Here is a 21,587-nt window from a genome sequence, read left to right as displayed (position 1 = left end):
ATTTTACTAAAATCAATAGAAGAAAACATTATCAACATTTGACCTCCATGGAGTCAGAGACTCATCATGGGGGGGGGGGGGGGGTACTCACTATTGCATACAATGCTCATCCAACTGCGTCTTAAACTTATTCAATGTGTCCACATCCACAACACACTCAGGCAATGCATTCCGCTCACCAACTACCCTCCATGCAAAGAACCTGCTTCTCATTCCTTTGCTCACACCCTCCTCATCAGTTTCCAGCAATGGCCTCTTGTTCTACTCCCCATCTCCCATTCTATGAAAAATCTCTTCCATGTCTACCTGATAACAACCCCTGACCAGCTTATATGTCTCAATCATATCCCCCCCCTTCCTCCTATTCACGAGGCTCTGCAACTTCCATTCTCTCAATCTGCCCTCGTACTCCACATTCCAAAGACCACTGCCTACCTTTGTGAATCTTCTCTGTATCCTTTCCAACATATCCTCGTCACCATGAAAACCTGGCGACCAAATCTGTGCACAATTATCCATATGAGGCCTGATCAAGGCATTATACAATGGAATCATAACCTCTCTATTTCTGCATGTCAGGGTTCTCCGCATCATTGCCATTATTTGATGTGATGTCTTCACAACTTGTGGAATGTGGCCCCTGAATTTCAGGTCCTTATCCACCATCGCTCTTAGATCTCCTACACTTCTATTAAAGTTTCCCCACCAAGCGTATACTCTGCATCCCATCGTTGCTTACCAAATCTTAAACCTTACACTTGGCAACATTGAACTGACAGTTCCACTTATCTGCCCATTCATACAATCTAATCAAGTCCTCTTGTAAGATATTAACATCAGCCTGACTGTGTTAATATCTTTTTGACTGTGTTATTATCTTTTTTTGACTGATATTAATATCTGTCAAAAAAAGTATTAATAACAGCCTGACTATGTTAATATCATTAATGCAAAACCCCAGTTTTGCATCATCTGCAAACAGCTGGATATCACTAATTAAACCCGATCCAATATCATTAACATACAAATTGAACAACAATGGTCCCAAATCTGACCCCTGCGGCACACCACTGGTAACTGTTCTCTTTCGAGATACTGCACCCCCATATACAACTTTCTGATAACTCTCTGACAGCCAGTCACTGATCCAACACAGAAGTCTGTTATCCAATCCCATCTGTTTCAATTTATTTAAGAGCTTGTCATGTGGCAGTCTATCAAAAGCCTTTGCAAAATCCAAGTACACCACTGTATATGCATCTCCTCTGTCCAAGGTATTTGTCACCTTTTTATAGTACATAAGTTAGTGAAACATGATCTCCCCTTAACAACTCCATGCTGATAACCACAGAGAATACTGCTGTTATCAACCCATTTCTGTATCCTACTTCTCACCAATCTCTCCTGGACCTTTACCACAACTCCAGATATACAGACCAGCCTATAATTTGAAGCTACAGCCTTATCACCGCCTTTATGCAGTGGAACAATTTTACCCTCCTTCCACTCCCTTCGAACCTGTGCTGTTGCAAAACTCTTATTAAACAGGCATGCCAATGCTACGGCCAGTTCCCTGGAACATTCCCTTAAGATGTGTGGTGATATGTCATCAAATCCTATCGCCTTATTAACATCAAGGTTATTTATTTCCTCAAATACCTCCTGCTCACTCACAATTAAGCTATCCTCTCCTATGTCCTCTACACTTAAGTTCCTCATGATTCCACCCTGATCAGGATGAAACACACTTATAAATTGATCACTGAATACCTCAACAATGTCTTCTGCAGCAGTTACCATTCTACCACTTTCATCCCTTAACTTCATCTTTCCATGAGCATTCTTCCTTCTACTTGCCACATATCTAAAAAACTCTCTAGGGTTTTTCTTAGCCTGATTTGCCAATTTCTGCTCATACTCTACTTTTGTTTTCTTTACTAACTGAGTCACTCTCCTGGTTTGTTCTTTATATTATTCATGTGACTGATTACTATTATTCATCTTGTACTTCCTCCAAAGTACATTTCTTTTTCTTTTCTTATATTTCTTTCTTTCTTTTTCCAGATTTCATGCTTAAGCTCCACATTCATCCATTTTATACCTACCTTATTCAGCCTTTTGGATACATTTGTACATTGATGCTGTTATGTATTTCTTTGTAAGTTCCCATGCAGCATTTATTTCCTTACCACTCAACTCCTCGTTCCAAGTTATAGCTCGAAGTTGTCTCCTAAGCTTGTCATAATTACCAGCCTTATAATTCCACATATATCTTTTCCTTGCAAAAGCCTGCATATGAATAGCCACAACACAGGTGGTTACTTCATGATCACTTTCACCAACTGGAGGAAAATGTGAAACCCCTCTAACAATTACATCCTCTGATGAAATGATCAGATCTAGAACTCTTGATCCTCGCATGCCTTCCTTTACGTGCTGCCTGAGATAGTTATCTCTCAAGAAATCGAGAAATTCACTTTCCTTATTCCTAAATGCGATCTCTTCATTCCAATCTATACTGCCATAATTAAAATCACCCATAATAATTACCTTTCCTTTGTTCACTAATCCAAGTTGTTTATACATTCTTCATCACCACCTTCTACATTTCCAGGCCTACAGCAACATCCAACTAAATATGTCTTCCTCTCAACCTCCACGTCACACCACACTGCCTCATAACCATTGCCACTATATTCCCCTTTCATGTCTATCTTATGTGGAGTTAATTCCCCTGCTATCATCAGCAGCACTCCCCCTCCCTTCCTGCCCTTTCTATCCTCATGAAAAATACTGTACCCTTCCATTTCTATTCCCGTTACGATATCATTTTCATTCAACCATGTTTCACTTGTTCCAATGATTTTGGGGTGAATAAACTCAATCACTGAAACCATTTCATTCCCTTTATTTCTGATACTTCTGGCATTTGTAAACAAACACAACAGTTCATTTTTAAGTCTATAGCCAGTCCTATCCAAGCCATATGTTGGTTGTGATTTTTCCACTACTTCTGCCAAATCACCTTTATCACTGCTTACCACTTTTACCTGCTCAGTCTCCACTTCTCCACCCACATTGCAATATACTCCATCTTCATACACACATTCACTTCCACTTTCAACATTCACTCTCTCTATGCTGTGTCTCCCTGTCCACCCGAGCCCCCCCCATTTCCCTTGTATTCCCGTTCTCTCTTCCTCTCTCTCTCTCTCACACTACTACTATTTCCACTGCCAAGCACGGCTGTCTTTTCAGTACCACGCTCCTGATTTGTCTCTTCATCTCCTCCTTCTGATCTCTGGCACACATTACACACTATACTTTCATCCAGCAACACTTTATCCAGCACATTCACTCCAAAGCCATTTAAATGCAACCCATCACACCTGTATAATTTCATTCTTTCCTCAAACACATACCATACATCCACGAACTCCACTCTCTTCTCCTCACACAGCTCCACCAACATACCATTCATGATTTTGGCTCTCTGTCGCAACTCATCATCATCATACCTATGTAACACACTGACAACCTTTCCTACTACACTGCTATCTTTCACTCTTCTCAATAGTCTCCTGATATTTGTCCTCACATCCTTTTTATGTCCAGTTAGATCATTCGTCACTAAAATCACAACTAACTCTCTCACTCATTTCTTCTTCATGTCCAACGCCTTAATTATCGTGCTCATTTTCCCACCCAGATAGCAGACCTTCAGTAACTAGCCCTCTAATTATGGAGTCTCCATATACTGCTATCCTGGAATCACTCGTCACTTCTTTTACTCTTTGTTCTTTCATTCTGATTTCTTGCATACTTTCATTGATTTCCACTAGACGCCTAACATCACTCAACATATTCTTCATTTCATTTTTCATTTCCAATATCTGTTTCATTAAATCTTGCATTCCGACAACGTCACTATCTATCTCGCTACCTCTCTTTCAGCCACACTTTATTTCCTTTTCCTCGTTCATACTTTCTTTCACTCCCCCTACTAACTTTCACTTGTACATCTTTGCATTCTTTCACTCCTTCAGTTTCTCCAACTTTCATTTCACTTCCATTTTTTGCAACTTCTTCTGTAACTTTTGCTTCTACATCTTTGCATTCTTTTACTCCCTCAGTTTCTCTTGCTTTCATTTCATTTCATTTCGGTTTTTCGTAACTTTCACTTCTACATTCCTGCATTCTTTCACTCTGTCAGTCTCTCTATCTTTCATTTCATTTCCGTTTCTTTCATGTACACTATCTTTTCAGTCAGTTTCGCATTCTGTGTATCATGGTCCAACAGTATGTTGCACTTATGACAAATCCACACTTTCTCTCGTCTTTCGCTCATTCTCTTACATTCCGTCATGCATACATATCGCACTCAGGACATATAAAGTTTAACAAGAAGGAAATTCTTACTTTGGCAGATTGCAATGCAGCTATTCGTGCTGATGACCTAGTTACTGAGCCTGATCTGGTCTGCTGATAAGATTGGGTATTCTGAGAAATTTTTGAAACAGATTCTGTACTATCTACTTGATCCGAAATTCTGGAATGGTCTACATCAGAAGACCTATTCTGCAAACTGTGGTCTTTTATGCCTCTGCGGGCAGGTGAGCGAGAACGAGAATATCCTTTACGCCCTCGACTTCTGCTTCGAGATCTAGTGACTGGTCGATGTGAAACAGATGACTTCATCTTCGTTTAATTTTATTATGTACTCTAAAATAAAAAATAAAATTTTATACATGGTAGTACACATGTTTAATGCATTAAAGACAAATTTTTTTTTTAATAAATACAAAATAGTTTATATATGATGAAATCCTTAGCCTACTATAAAAATACTTTACTTTGTTATTTACATTTTTTTCTCCAACACAAACAGAGGATATTTAAACAATTATAGATAGCACATTTCATAGACGATCCCATTTCATTTATGATGAAATTCATCCTTCATAATCAACACTTAAGGTAAGAATTCATTTTTGATAGAAAAGAAATATGGTGAAATTTTAGTTTTTATTTCATGCTACACAGTGAGGAATTTCAGTATAAATGCAGACATAATATGCCTAAGCCACTAGTGGTTCTGAAACTGCCACATAAGTTGGTTGATTAGTGGTCACTCACTCACACACTAATTCCACAGGAGTCACCACACTGAACACGGGTACTTGCTTTTTCTTAATCTTTTGCAATGCTTAATACAATTTAAAATGAGGTGACAAATAAGGAGAGAGAGAGAGAGAGAGAGGGAGAGCGATATCTTAAGCCTTTTCTGCATATTTTATGATGTTTGTGGATGATTTTCTAACATAATTTTTTAAAAATTTGCCCTTCATATTCATCTCAGCATCTTCTACTGCAAATGACACCAGACTACTTACACAAAAGTGCAATGTAAGTATAAAAAAGGAGAAATGATGATTACACAGTTTCTTATCAATGCATGAGTTGGGAAGACTGCATAGAAAATTGTTGCAATGATGTTAACAAGCAGCAACCATGCAATTAATACCATCTGTTACTATAAGGCAATTATCAAGCCTTGAGAAATTGAGAGTCAATTTCTATCATCCATTTTGTTTTGGACTCATATCACATTCATATTGTATATCTGTTGGTATTCAGCGATTTCAATCTTAGACACATGAGCTGTAGAATTGGTTTATAAATAGGAGGATTCAGAACAAGAAAAAAAAAATTGCATGTGAAAGAAAAGTGTCCTGAACTGATAATTCTTCTAAAAACATGCTGATACAGCACTAGTGATAACCAAATTGAATGATACATCTTAGTCTTTGATGAAGTCATACAGGGCTTGTTAAAAGTTTCTACACATTTAACTTTACTATCTACTGTCTTTAAGATATGTGTCAACCTGTAAGTACACCTATCCTTTAAAAATTACACAACTGTCTTAGAACCATGAGAATAGTACCATTTTGCCTTTTTTACCCCGACTCCTTAGGAACCTTTACTTACTGCAAGGCTTTCATTAAATAACTAAGGAGAGCTAAATGTTTTACACATTCGTTAAAAATACGTGATGATATGCCATTCATTCCCACATCCTTATTAACAACTAATCCAGGGGTCAACAAACTTTGTAGACCATCGACCCATTCATGGAATCATCTTTCATCGACCCTCATCATATTAAATAAATGAATAAATGTTATCAATAATAAATTTCTCAATTTAAAAATAATAATTCCTTCACCCTTTTTTGTTTCATTGGTAAATGATGATATAAATCCAAATATTAAATATTCTTGCGAATACTGTCGGCACTTCTTACTATCAGGGGCTGCCATTATGGGCACTATAACTTTAAAAAGATTACACAGTCAATTCAAAGTTATCAGATCACTGAACATTGCTCTGATAGCTATGGGCAATAAATGCACACTAGCCCTGATTGGCTCTGTTCTAGATGTCTTCATTGGGGAGAGCATGTGCTTCTCCCTCGTTGGCTCAGCAGATCAGCCAGTTGGCATTGCATGTTTACTAGGTGTTTACTCAAAATTGTTTTAGGTGTTTATTGACCCCCTTTTAACGCCTCGACCCCTTGGAATAGCCACATCGACCCCTGGTTGATATCAACCACTTTGCCGACCCCTGATTTAATCCAATCAACACTTGATATGCTTGCCTGGTTGGCTGAGTGGTCAGCGTATGCTGTGGGTTTGAATCCTATTGTGGGCATGGACATTTGTGATTGTCTGTGAAAATACTAGTAGTGATGATAGGCGATAGATGTAGATGATGGTAGTTATGGTTCGTTGTAGTTGGTGGAGAAGGAGATTTGTGGAGTAGGTACCCTCCCTCAATGAGTCTTTGGGCTCCCTGGAGGTGTCGCGTAATAATAATAAATTCTTTCACTTCAAATTCTCCTAATACTTGCTTCCCTTCTACATATTGCACAGTAATACTAATCATTTTAAACTATCATTTACACCAGATTTGACTCTTGAAAATATTTATTTTGCAACAAAAAACACAATATCAGGATTAACATGTAATGCAAGTAAAGAGTTGACTTTGACATTATCATTTCATATACTAATCCACTTGCAGACCAATCTTAGTGTATATTTACCTGATATGGAAAATATGACTGATTTAGCATTAGTATCTTCATAGGTCTAGCTCCCACTTGTGAGATCTTGATAAAGGTCAAACTGATCTGACTAGTCCTGAAGATACTTCACATGCAAACTTTGCATATTATTATTACAGTCATACTCTGACTTACGTGAATCCGGAGTTATGCGGTTTCTTATATGTACATATTCCCATCCTGCTTCACCACTAGTTATCTTTCCAGCGCAGGCCACATTCGCCAGTGTCGCACATGCTGTGAACAAGCACTGACGTGTTTCACGAGGTCTTCATTCATATACGATTTTTATAGTCTACAAACCTTGCGATTGTTTAATGCTATGTTCTTGATAAAAATTTTATCACATAAAAAATAATAACGTCATCAAAAAGAAGCAAGTCCGATTCTTCTACAGCTAGCAAGAAAAGAAAAACATTGACGTTGGAAAAAAAACTTGACATTATTAAGGATTTTGAAGGTGGAATGAAAATCTGTGAGCTAGCAAAGAAGTTCGATCTACAGGAATCCACAGTAAGAACAATCATAAAAGAAAGGTTTACAGATTTTGGAGGACATAGATTCTAACAAGGAACAAATTGCAGCCACAAGGCAAGGAATAAAAAAATCATTAGCTTGCTATGAAGAAATTTGCGTGGCAAGAAAAAGACATGCCGTCAGACGACTCTATTAGATTTTATGAAACCATCGACATCGAAATAACTTTCTTTTTTTTATGTACAAAAAACTACAATTATGATTATATTTCTTAAAAAAATATAGCTGTTTTTGTAAACCTCTGGTCCCAATTAACTAATATTTTGTATGTTTGTATATATAAATTAGATGCAAAATTATATCCCGACTTAAGCGAATTCGACTTACGTGCTTTTTGTAGGTCACACCTACCACGTAACTTCGGGGTATGAATGTATTATATATTGTTTACTAAGGCAATTGATGTGAAGTAATTAGCCTCTATATACAAGTAGCCCAGTTGTAGTGTTACTTCACATGCAAACTTTGGTTGCCTACCTAACAGATAAGCTTAGGTGTTAATGGTCATTCATGACTATTTTTCACGGTATTAACAACACCACACACTTTTATCACAAAGATGTTTTATTAACGCTTATATTTTGCTGATTTTCAACTCAGCATCATCAGAGCACAACACACTTGTACATGCGACAGTGAGTGAGTGAAACAATATTATAAAAGATCTAAAGTCCTATTTTTGGCACCCTCTAACAGAAAAAAAAAATAAAAAATAAAAAAACAGCTATGCAGGAGTTTTTCTTAGGATAACTGTCTCCCAAATTTCTGGCAAATTAATGCAACCATATTTGTTAAGGTTGGGAGAATTCTTCAAAGCCACTGCTGACTCAAAAAATAATCTTTCAGATCTATAACGACTCCTAAATAGCACATTCGTTTTCCTCCATCTAATCCTGTGTGAAGGAGTGTCTCCAAAGCATGGTCTGCCAGTCGCGACTTGCCATAGTAATAGTAGCAAATGTATCTTTCATATTCTTCCAGGCGGATGTTCACTGATCTTCCTGTTTGCCCATAATAGGCCAAGTCACAGTCACAAAGAACTTCATACACTCCTGGGTGTGCAAAAGGGTGAAGTTTATCCTTAGGCAAACAGATCAGAGTTCCCAGTTTGACATGAGGTTTGAAAGTGGTGCGAAGGCCATGTTTCAACAATACTTTGGCTATCTTTTCTGATGTACCTCTGATATAGGGAATAGAAATGGTCATGTTGTATTCTTGTGCATTAGGGGAGGGCAGAGTAATGGGCCTATGTAGTATTTTATCTATTTTGTAAGGATTGTAGCCGTTGGCTAAGAAACATATGGCACAGGTATTGGAGTTCTGTGGTCACAGCTGTATCGTTAGAACAAATGGCTCTGTGTGCAAGTGTTTTTAAAATGCCATACTGTTGGACTGGATGATGATGTGATTGTTTATTACTATTACTATTATTACGGGCAACTCCAGGGAGTCATTAGACTCATCGAGGGAGGCCCCAAATCATATTCATCACAACTATTCGACATTCATACAGTATCTATCATACCTCGTCTTAAACTCATTCACTGTTACAGCATCCACCACAGACTCAGGGAGCGCATTCCACTCATTCACTACTCTAAAAGTAAAGAACCCAGCTCTAACACCTTTACTAACCACACTTTTGCCCAGTTTCCATGGATGTCCCCTAGTCCTCCCACAACCAGCCCTGTTCTCAAAAATATCTTCTGAATTAATTTTATAGAAACCCTTCAGTAACTGGAATGTCTCAATCATATCTCCCCTCCTCCGCCTATCAACCAATTTTTGCAACCCACAAATCCTCAACCTGTTCTCATACGGTTCATTCCACAGACCTGCTATCATCTTGGTCACTCGCCTCTGGATCCTCTCCACCTCCTCCCCATCAAGAAGAAACCTAGGTGACCAAATCTGGGCACAGTAGTCAAGATGGGGTCTTATCAAGGCTCGATACAGAGGAACAATAACCTGCTTGTCTCTGCTTGTCAACGTATTCTTCAGCAACCAAGTGATTTGATGAGTTGATTTGGCCACTTTTGCAATGTGTCCCCTAAATTTCAATTCCTTATCCACCAACACTCCTAAATCTCGTGCCTCATCAATTTCCTGGAGCACGGTTCCACCAATGCAGTAAACTGCCACCAATCATTTCACCCCAAAATGCATAACCTTACATTTTGCCACATTAAATTGACATCCATTCTCCTTAGTCCAGACCTCCAATCTATCCAAATCATCCTGCAAAAATTTGACGTCATCTGCATTCACTATTGCCCTACCCAACTTCGCATCATCCGCAAACAAATGAACTGTTCCTCTCAGATCCTTTCCTATATCATTTATGAACAAATTAAACAGCAGTGGTCCAAGAACAGATCCTTGTGGCACACCACTAGTCACAGGCCGTCTTGTGGACTCTACTCCTGGAGTGTTTATGTAGGTATCTTCCTGTAAATAGGTTCTTCCTGTAGGTATCTTGTGTAGGCTTTCTGTAAATAGAAAAATATAGTGATCCATCTGAAATGCAGGTGACTAATCTGTCAAGAAATGTAAAAAGTTATTTGATTCTTTTTCTACTGTGAAGTGGATTTTGGGGTGTTGGCTTAAACAGCCAACACGATATAACACGGTCTACAATTTCTAGTAACCCTTTATTTATTTATTTTTTCATATTTTTCAGCGCGGGACTTAAAAATCAAATTTTATCTTTGTTAAATTTGTGTCTGCCCGTATCGCACAAGTAGTTATAAGTATCGAATTTAGTTTATTGTATCACTGAATAAGGTACTGTACAGAGGCTTTTGCAGTCTGTCATTCTCAACAAATAGTGCAATTAGAGACAGATGGAATAAAAATGGCGCTAATAATGAATCATATTATGTTTTGGTGCAAAACCATATGTTGCACCAAAACACAGTATCTAACTAAAAACTATTGTCCAATTTTTCAATTATGAAATAAGTGTTTGTTTAATTGCATTTGAAATTCTCAATGTCATTATGACATATCACAAAGGCTAACTTAAAATAAAAGACTACCAAGAATAGAAACATGCGATATAATGAATGTGTGAGTTCACCTGCCAAGAAGCCATAAAATTCAACTAAGAGTTGAAACGTTTGTGAGAGTTGAGCCAGTCAGTAATGAGAAGTTCCATCGGAACGATAAATGACACCCTGTTGTGAATGTGTTAAAACTAATAGTGAATGTTGTTATGACAGTTTCAGATGTTATGGAAGTCGAATGAAGAGAATTAGCATTTCAACTCAACACTTGTCAGTTGCTTTTGTCTTTGGGTCATGCGATCTTTTGTTAATACCGCACCAATCATATGCACGTCTTTATAGCTGCTGTCTTGTGTAAAACAAAATTCAGCTTGTACTTATTGTAACAATTAAAAAAAAACTTGAATAATTTATAAGCATATAAAAGGATATCATCTGTAAATCGTTGACATGCTAGCAAAATTCTCAGACATGCCATAGGTTCGCCATCTAGGGTTAACTGTATAAAGCATTATTGTTGAAAATGTCTTCGTTTTCTGCCAGGAAAGTGCATTTAAAATCATAAGTGTGTTATTCTCAAGCTGAACAGTGTATTTTCTGGTGAGTACATACATATGTAATGCTTTTTTTTTATGTAAAAGTTTATTTTTTATTGTAATGGACTAAAACTGCAATGAAAGGGAAAAAACCAACATTGAAGAGAAAATTCATTTCTCTCGAAGAAAAAATTAAAATCTTGGATCGGTTGAAAATTGGAGAAAAAAAAACAGGAGTTGTTGCAAGGACTCTGAATTTAAATGAATCAACAATTCAAACAATCAAACAAAATGAACATAAAATCCGAGAAAGTGTTATTGCTGGGCCAACGGTAAGTGCAAAGCGCGTTGCTCATGTTCGCGATATTCTAATAGAAAAAAATGGAGAAGTCTCTAATGATTTGGATAGAAGATTGCACTCAAAAGAAAATTCCTTTGGATGGACACCTTATTAAGCAAAAAGCTCTCAAAGTTTATAAACATCGAAAAGAACTCGATCAAGATTCTTCAGAAGAAATCTCTCAGAATGGATTTTGTGCCGGTAAGGGTTGGTTCGAACACTTTAAAAAGCGGTTTTCTTTGTATAATCTTAAAATCCAGGGAGAACCAGCATCAGCAGACGTTGAAGCTGCCCAGAAACACCAAGCAGAACTTTTAAAAATCATTAAAGAAGGTGGTTACAGTGCAGACCTTGGTGTTCAATGCAGATGAATCTTGGTTATATTGGAAAAAAAATGCCAAAATGCACCTATATTTCGAAAAATGAAAGATCAGCTCCTGGATTCAAAGTTTCCAAAGATAGAATTACTCTACTGTTTTGTAGTAATGCATCAGGTGATTACATGCCAAAACCAATGTTTATTAACCGATCCACAAATCCTCATGCGATGAAAGGCCTTGACAAGTCCACCCTACCTGTTTATTGGTGGGCCAACAAAAAGGCATGGGTTACAGCTACATGTTTGAAAATTGGTTTTTCAAGTGTTTTGTACCTGATGTAGAAAGTTACAAAGAAAAAGAATATGGACTTCAAAATTCTACTAATTTTAGATTACCCACCAGGCCACCCAAAAAATTTAAGCTATCCGAATATTAAAATAACTTTTTTTTCCATCTAATACTACTTCACTTATTCAACCACTCGACCATGGAATAATATCAACATTTAAGTCATATTATATTCAGCGAACGTTTCAATTAATTTTGGAAAAAATGGAATCTAATCCAAACATGACACTGCCTCAAGCTTGCAAAGAGTTTTCAATATTGAATTGTGTAAAAATTATTTCTCTGTCCATTAAGGAATTACAATCCTCTACGCTGAATGCTTGTTGGAAAAAAATATGGCCTTAAGCCGTTCTGGAACAAAATTTCTTACCTCCAGTGGATGCCAAGCTATGTTGTATAATAAACATTGCAACACATTTTTGGTGGAGAGGGCTTTTGCGATATTGCTGAAAACGAAATTAGTGAATTAATTAATGGAGAAACAGATTTAAATGAGGAGGAACTGGTACAATTAATACATAGCGTCGAACCAAATGGTGGGGAAAGTTCTGCCGGAGATTCTGATTGTGATGAATCCATTAAAGAATTCAGTTTAAAGAAATTAGCAGAGGGAATGGACTTGGCAAGAAAGCTAGGAAGTTATTTTACGGATAATGTTCCTTCAATGGAGCTCGGGAAAATTCACGAGACAATTGGATATTTGTTTACCGCCATATTATGAACTTAATAAAAAATTGCAGCATAGTGGAAAGCAAAGTCTTATTGCTGACTTCTTGATGACTAAACCAGCCGAAGTATGCAATGAGAATTATACAAATGATGTCCAAGAGATTTCAAGTGGTGACAACCTCCGGCCACTTAAAGAACATCTACGAAATGTTATTTCTGAAGACAATGATGACAATTAAAAAATGCGCTTTATTTTATTGTGTCTGAAACATTTATGTATTATATGCAATGAAATTTATGTACAATTTGTAATTTTTATAATGTTATACTATGTATTTGTCTCATAGTTTATGTTTTCTTAACTTACATGAATTATCTGAATTAAATAAAAATATTGTTTTTGTTGTATATGTCATTGTTATTTATATAATTTAAAAAAAAAAACGATTTCGGAACCTAACCCTACTTTTTCTATGTGATTTAGGTCTCATATAACGCGATTTATAAAACGCGGCATTTCTATGGAACCTAACATCCACATTATACGAGGGTTACCTGTACTTTAGTAATATGTTGCTTAAAAGGTTTTTCACGAATCTCGCATTGCACTGCGCTCCCCCTCTGCATGAAACATGCAAGAAGTCTGATGAAGACCAGTGGTGGATTTATGATATTATAGGGAGGTAGGATTTCAATCTGTAGCCAAGTGGATTCGTGACACTCCTTTTTCCCTATTTTAGGACCATTAGCTGTATTATATATTTGCTGGTAGACACCTGAGTGTGTCTACAGGATTTGCTAGTGAAGTCCACAGGATCACCTGTAACCTGCTCGAGACACCTGAGCAATCTCTACTCTTTCTCTACCTGTGTCTTTACACATTTCTCAACTATTGTTGTCATGGCAAAACTTCTGAATGAAGCCAAATTCGAGGAGGTATACAAGGAATTCCTCAGACTAGGAAAGCTGCTGAGTGACAACTGGCTGGGAAAAGTTAAGCTTTTTGACACATTCCTCCCCCCCCCCCAGCAGTCACAGAAGACAAAATGGATGACATAAGTGAAGATCCCATAACTCTGATGTAATCAGATTTTGCACACTCCCCAAGCATGGAAGATGCTACATCCCAAGACAGCAGTTATCAGACCTTGAAAACGCATACAGAATTCCAAATGGTCAAAAAGAAGGGAAAATCTCCACCAATGCTGAAGAACCCAAAACAACAGGAATGGAAGAACTGAATGTACCTAAAGAAAAGGTACCACCAGTTATCTTAAGGGATAAAGACAAATGGATTCCAGTCTCATCAGCCCTCAGGGAACAAAACATCTCATTCTCTTGGGCCAAAACTCTGATGAGGGAGTTAAAATACAACACACTACTGTCACGGATTACAGACAGATGACCAGATTTATGGACAATGCTAATGTCCCATACCACACCTTCACTTTACCCAGCAAAAAGAACCTGAAAGTGGTTCCAAGTGGGGGTGCTGAAGGTATCACTCCTGAAGATGTGAGCACTGATCTCTCCAGACAGGGCCTGTCCCCAGTAAAAATGAGCAGAGCAGGATGCTTAGATCAGATAAAAAACCAATGCCTTTGGTGCTGGTGGAAATCAGCAACACACAGAAAGAAATCTATAATCTAACTGTAGTATGCGGACTCAAAATATCAACTGCGCCACTCAGGAAGAGGGCATCAGTTGGACAGTGTCATAGGTGCCAAAGGTTCGGGCACACCCAAAAATTGTGTAAGGCAGCTTACAGGTGCTTGAAGTGCGGGAAGGGACACCAGACAATCACCTGCTCCAAGCAACACACTATTCCTGCCTGCTGTGCAAACTGCAGAGGACCTCACCCTGCCAACTACAAGGGATGCCTTTTCAATCCAAAAAATTTGTAGTAGAGGTTCAGTGTAGTGGTTGAGACAGTTGCAGGTGTCCTCCCACGATGAGTCTTCAGACTCCTTGGAGGTATCAGAAATAATAATAATAATAATAAATCGAGGGTCAGCAAAAGTCAATCCTGCTCCTCCTTGTAATGATACTATAAGCAACCTAGTGGGCTGTCCCCCAGTTCGAAACACCTCACCTTCAACCACACAGGAAGGAACACGACCAAAACATATGCTGAGGCTGCATGCACTAAGTTGCCTACATCTCTCGAGCTAGAAAGCTCCAACCTAACATCAGTTTTAACTGCCTTGCTTGCCACCATGCTGCAGGAATGCAGCAAGACAAGCTCTTCACCATCTTCCAGAAAGAGATTCCATCAAGGCACTCAAACCATTATAACAGCCATCTGTCATGAGTAAAAAATTTAAACCCAAGTCACTCATGATTTGCATTCCGTGGAATGCGAATGGATTGATGAATAAGGTCTTGGAGTGTCAAGAATTTGCGATTCGTCTCAGCGCTGATATCATCCTGATTGGTGAAACACACCTAAGACCAGCCAATAACCCTAAAATCCGTGGATACACTATGTACAGAAATGATAGAACTGGTGTGAGAGGGGGAGGCACTCTCATATATATTAAGAGTTACCTGAATCATAATACAATAGACAATCCTCAAACCATAAACCTGGGGGTGACCGGGGTGGAAGTACATACCAGCAATGCTGTCAAGATTTATGCTGCTTATATACCTCTGAGCATTCCTCTGCTAACAACTGATATGGACTCCATACTTGGACAAAATGACATAATAATAGCAGGAGACCTCAATTCAAAACAGCTTGGTACAGCTCCTCAATTAACTCCAAAGGCTACACACTATTCAACTACACAATGCTGAACTTTGCTGTGGTGACAGGTCCCACACTGAGCCCACTCACTTCAGCCCGTCAGGTAGCTCAGATATGCTAGACATCGTCATTTTTAAAAACATAAGATATCAATATAAATTGGAAACAGTTAACGAATTATCTTCTGACCACAGTCCCATAGTGCTTAATCTAGGTTCATCAGATCAATTCTCTCCTCCACACACACACACACACACACACACACACACACACACACACACACACACACACACACACACACACACATTCATACCTTGGGACAGGTTAGCCAAGGTTCTTCTGGATTATACAGGTCCAGTGCCCAACATCAGTAAAAAGGAAGAGATTGACACAGCAGTAAATAACTTAACCATACAAATTCAGAAAGCAATAGAATCAATCAAGCAATCCACTGTCTTCCACCCAACCAACCATATCCCAGAGGAAATCATAGATCTAATCAGAGCAAAAAATAGAGCCAGAAAGAGATACCACAACACCAGGGCGCCCACAAGACAAAACAATACTGAATAACCAAAACAGACAAGTATGTGAAGCGCTTCAAAAACACAGAAACCACCAATGGGAATCCAAATTGGCTAATATCAAGACTGAAGATCACTCCATCTGGAAATTCCTAAGAGCCATCCACACCAAAAAGCAACTCATACCCCCTATACAAACCAAGAAAGGGACAGTTCACAAGGATGAAGAAAAAGCTGAAGCACTAATAGATAACCTTGAATCTCAGTGCAATCCATCGTATGAAAATCTCAACATTAACCTTATATACAAAATTCACCAGCACGTTAGGACAACTTTACAACAGCACACTGTTAATTCTGAACACATCACTCTGACTACTCCGGCAGAAGTAATAAAATATCGTCACTCACCTAAATAATAAAAAAGCTCCAGGACCTGATAGCATAACAAACCAAATAGTAAAACTACTTCCAAGAAAGGCCATAGTTCATCTCGTCAACATTACCAATGCCATTTTCAGATTCCAGTATTTTCCCACTGCGTGGAAAACAGCCACCATCATGCCACTGAAGAAGCCAGGAAAAAAACTTCACCTTCCCGAAAGCTATAGACCGACCAGCCTACTGTCCAGTCTCAGAAAGGTAACAGAGAAAGTGATCCTCACAAGACTCCAAGCAGAAACGGATAAGTTAGGAATTTTGCCTGATGAGCAGTTTGGCTTCTGCAAGGCCCATAGTACAGTTCAACAAGTACACAGGTTGGTAGAAATCATCACAAAAGGTTTTAATTAGAAAATCAGTACTGCTGCCATCTTCATTGATGCAGAGAAGGAATCTGACAAAGTGTGGCATCAAGGCCTTCTCTACAAACTAATAAGATTTAACTTGCCAATCAAGTTAATAAAAATACTCCACTCATATCTGAAAGACAGATATATGCAGGTCAGGGTCGGCAAAACGATTTTGTACAGCTACAGGGTCTTCGCAGGCATACTTCTGGGCTATCTCCTGGCCCCCCCTCTCCTATTCTCAATCTACGTAGCAGACATCCTTCTGAACCTGAAACATTCACTGCATTATATGCAGATGATACTGCACTAATGGCAAGATCTCTGAGCACCAAACTGGCAACTAGAAGACTTCAAAACAGTATACATACATTAGAAAAATGGTTGGCAGACTGGAGGATCTAAGTGAACCCCCAGAAGAGCACAGCCATACTGTTTACAAGGAAGATAATCCATAGTACAGAGGACATTCATCTTCTGGGAGTTAAGATTCCATGGCAGACTGAAGTCAAATATCTCGGAGTAATCCTGGCTAAAGACTCCTATTCAGCAATCATATAAGACACATTGCCTCAAAGACATCGAAAGTCATAGCACAGCTCTACCCTATGATTAACAGACAAAGTAAACTGGATACACAAACAAAGATAACAATCTACAAAATGGTAATAAGACCAGTCATGACTTACGCATCCCCTGCATGGAGCCATACCGCGAATACAAATATTCTAAAACTACAGAGATTGCAGAACAAGTGCCTGAGAATGATCCTGGATGCCCCTTGGTTTATTAGAAACTCCCAAATCCACAGAGAAGTCAACATTCCTTACATCTCTTCCCTTCTTCTAGATCTAGCTGTGAAGTTCTTTACCAAGACTAGCAACCACCCAAACCCATTGATCAAGGAAGCTTCAGAATATAATGAAGCGGAAGCTACGAATACAAAATGCCTAAGTCAATCCTAAGTACAGCTGAACATAGCTAATTTCACTGCCCTCACTGGGCGAGCATGTGGCTCATAAACACTCCATTCAAAGTATTTCCATTTCAGACAAATGGGAATACGAAAAGCAATTTTGCTTCACCCATCTAGCCAGAAATGTTATTCGTTCCTTGGTATCACTTCTGGGTCTGGCTCCCACTAAAGGCTGAAACTAGTCTGGATAGTGGCCCTTCCCACAATGCATAGTATTATACATGTCTGTAAGGATGCATGCATTGCATTATGGGATACTAAAGCAATTTGTTATGAAGTCGTTAGCCTCTCTGTACATGTAGCCCAACCGTGAAGTTACTTCACGTACCAACTTTGTTTGCTTACACTTGGATCTTTAATTTGTTTGCTTATGCTTGGTAAAGCAAGTAAAGATTGAATAAAGTTTAAAACAGAATATAATTTCTTCAAGTTCAATATACTTTGCAATCAAGAACAAATTTCCCACAACTATTGTGCATTTAACATGATATCATTACATTAAAAGAAAGGATGATATCATTACGTCCAAAGTATGCATGCAAGAAATGTTTGATAATCATGATCAAATTAAATGTAAGATTATGCCTTGGCTTTTATTATAGTGAACTGATGTGTGTGCAGCATTCTGAAGCTTCTCTAAATTTTCTAGTTTTGAGTTAGCATGATTTAAGGTGAAAGAAGACACGATGAGATATTTAATGGTGTGCTGTTATAAACTTGGTACTATAAAGGCAAACTAATTTAGAAAACAAATTCTAAATTAGTTTGATTATAATTTCATTATGATCACAAGGAAAGTGATCGTAATGGAGATTTTAATTATGAAAAAATAGATTTACAATGAATACACAATTTCAAGAAAAATGAACACAGTGTGTAATGAGGTGCATATGAGTACTTTAGGTAATACATAATGGAGGATATGTGAAGTTGAAGAGTCATTTAATCACTATAATCAAAGAATGTTATTGTGAATGAAGTGGCAAATCTACCTCCATCTGGACGCATGACCATGAAGTAAACACCTGGGTGTTGGCTCGCCATAGGCTTCTATGAAGAAAAGATATATACAGAACTACAAGAAGTGATCACAGAAAGCTAAGAAGACAGTGTGGAGCAACAATGTATTCCACAGGTCAGGATTATTGTGCATGTATAATGGAAGACTGGTGAGATGAAACACGCATTTGGAAGGAAAAGACAATCAACTAGAAGTATAAAGAGCAACCTGTTGGTAGGGAAAGTAAACATACCTTATGTGCAGCAATAGCCAATCATACCAAGAAAATTCCCAAGGAATTATTTTAGTAAGCAGGCAGTAAAAGAAAGATTATGGAAGGAAATGTTGATGCAAATGGTGGCAGAGAATATAATTGAGATATAAGTTTGAATGAGGAGGGATTAATTCTTGTAGATAAGCTTATATGTTGGTAACACGACTATTAAATTATTTCAGGAAATTACAACGTATACTAAATATTAATTAAAAGAAAACTTTAATCACATGAAGGTGGCAATGTTACATTGCCATCTTCATGAGAACATAAGACAATCACTCCTCATTTGCTCTTTGTTAGTACCTGCTTGCACATATCATAGTTTTATGTTATGTGTGTATTAACTACATGTATGCAGTTAATACACAATGCATTGGAGTTAGTTGCTTTGGCAACTAACTTTCCAAATAAAACAACTAACTTTCCAAAAAAACTATTCCAAATAAACCAAACCAGAAATAAACAACATGCTTCAAAACTAAGCCAAACATATGTTTGATGTAAAGTAAAGGCATAAGTTCTTGTACTGTCAAGACACTATATTCTTCCTACCATATATTAGAAACATCTATCAAGGATATTTCTAACATATGGAAAGAAAACGTATGAGAAACAGCAGAACTTTTAGACACTGCAGAGAGAAATGCACTTGTCAAAACTTGTAGATAAGATGCTAGAATTAACGCACGCTTTTCCTTAGTACCATCAGTGTCCTATACACCCAATGCAGTTGCAACTGCATATTTATTTATTTAAACTTATATTTAAATATGCAATTTTCAATTCGCAGAACTGCCAAACAAAAAAAGCAAACTGAACAGCACAGTTTTTTTGCTGTTGGTCACACACTGCAGCTATTTCCCCCTTCCATATGAAAATCGCGAAATCATAAAAATAACATTCCTGCGATTTTCGCAATAAACTAGAGGTACTAAAGATAACCTAAGCAAAATTATAGTATGGGAAGCAGTATAGTTTAACTGAGAACACCGGCATCTGTTTTCATCCAATTGGCGGGCACGTGGTAAATGTGGTTCATTGAAATGAAATCTATCACTTTAATACTTTCGTGCAATGCTACTTATTATTAATTATCTTCGTTAGGTATAGCACACTAACCAATTCAAAAGGGATGTGATAAAATATTATCTGAATTTAATACCCACTAAAATGAGGAGAGAATAATTTAAAGTGTAGTGGTTGTTGCAAGATATTCATATTTTAACATAACTCGTTACATTAGTTTCGTTAAAAAACAGCTGGTATTTGAATTACTCCCGTTCTGCTTAATATTATTCAGCTGAACCAACTCTGTGTAAACAACGTGAATCTGATTAAGAGTGAATTCATATAAACAAAAAATATTCAAAGTTATGTAAGCTAAGATTTGAAGAGGAAAAACGAAACTCCAAAATACATAAATATACAACTGCTTATATACAGTCAAATCATAATTTAATTTTTTGTTTATACTAAATACTTACATAATCTCTACTATTCACTTCATATTTTAATATATAGAGTGTACTGTATTTCTTTTTCGTTTCTCATATCAAAAGACGCTTTCAACTTGGCTAGGCGGGAAATTTTCTTATTGGTTGCCGAGTTTCTCTGATGAAATATAATTGGTTATTCAGAGTATTAGCCTAACAATAATATGTAATTTTATGACTCTCGGTTCATGCAGGAAAATATCGATTAATATCGTGTATAGTTAAAAACTTGAATTAAAATATGCACAGCGCATATGTCATAATCATGATTATTAAATGATGACGACTGAAAGAGAGGACAACTTCAGTGTCATGAAAACTGTTCAAAGAAAGGACAAAAAAAAATTATAAATTCTGTTATAATTTTTTTTCCCCGTCAGATAGAAGTAATTTTATTTTCTCGTCAAGTTTCAAAACGCAAAGTTTCGAAAATGTAAGTTCTCAAACAGTTTGAAGATGATAAATCACATATAGACTCCCTGGAGGTGTCACGTAATAATAATAATAATAATAATAATAATAATAATAATAATAATACATGAATCAATCCGCTAACTCCTTTTATATTTCCCAAAGGGAGTACGCGAAACCATTTTGCCCAAACTTTTTTTTGAAGACAGTGGGCGTCTAGCATCCATCCTTAGTTAATCATAGAACAGCTGGCCCAAGACTATCAGTGATTTTAATTGGAATTCTGAAAGGAAAGTTCGGCAGACAACTGCTAATATGTCATAGTCTCTAATCTTAACGCTATATACACTAGTTTGCATAAATTAAGGAAGAAAAATCGGGACAGCTCGAGGGAATTATCATTATTATTATTACGTAACACCTCCAAGGAGTTCAAAGAATCATCGAGGGAGAGAACCTACTCTACAATTCAGAGAATCCCAAAC

At 37.4% G+C, this 21,587-nt stretch overlaps 1 protein-coding gene across 2 annotated transcripts in view; it reads right to left on the bottom strand.

The window, feature by feature from the left end:
- Positions 1 to 20,735, bottom strand: part of LOC150102707 (delta(14)-sterol reductase TM7SF2-like) — a 201,271-nt gene extending 180,536 nt beyond the window's left edge. For both annotated transcript variants that reach the window (XM_090399305.1, XM_090399306.1), the window contains exons 1-2: positions 20,683 to 20,735; positions 4,420 to 4,722 (exon numbers count right to left, since the gene is read on the bottom strand). In XM_090399305.1, the coding sequence (XP_090255431.1) occupies positions 4,420 to 4,698 (279 nt within the window). In that variant the 5' untranslated portion in view covers positions 4,699 to 4,722; positions 20,683 to 20,735. The remainder of the gene's footprint in view (positions 1 to 4,419; positions 4,723 to 20,682) is intronic.
- Positions 20,736 to 21,587: the final 852 nt, after the last annotated feature.

Source organism: Typopeltis vanoorti, chromosome 10, assembly GCF_054136105.1.
Source record: "Typopeltis vanoorti isolate ZY-2024b chromosome 10, IOZ_Tvanoo_1.0, whole genome shotgun sequence".
NCBI lineage: Eukaryota > Metazoa > Arthropoda > Arachnida > Uropygi > Thelyphonidae > Typopeltis > Typopeltis vanoorti.
The sequence above is the reverse complement of the archived record's forward strand: the minus strand, read 5'-3'. Positions and strand labels throughout refer to the sequence as shown.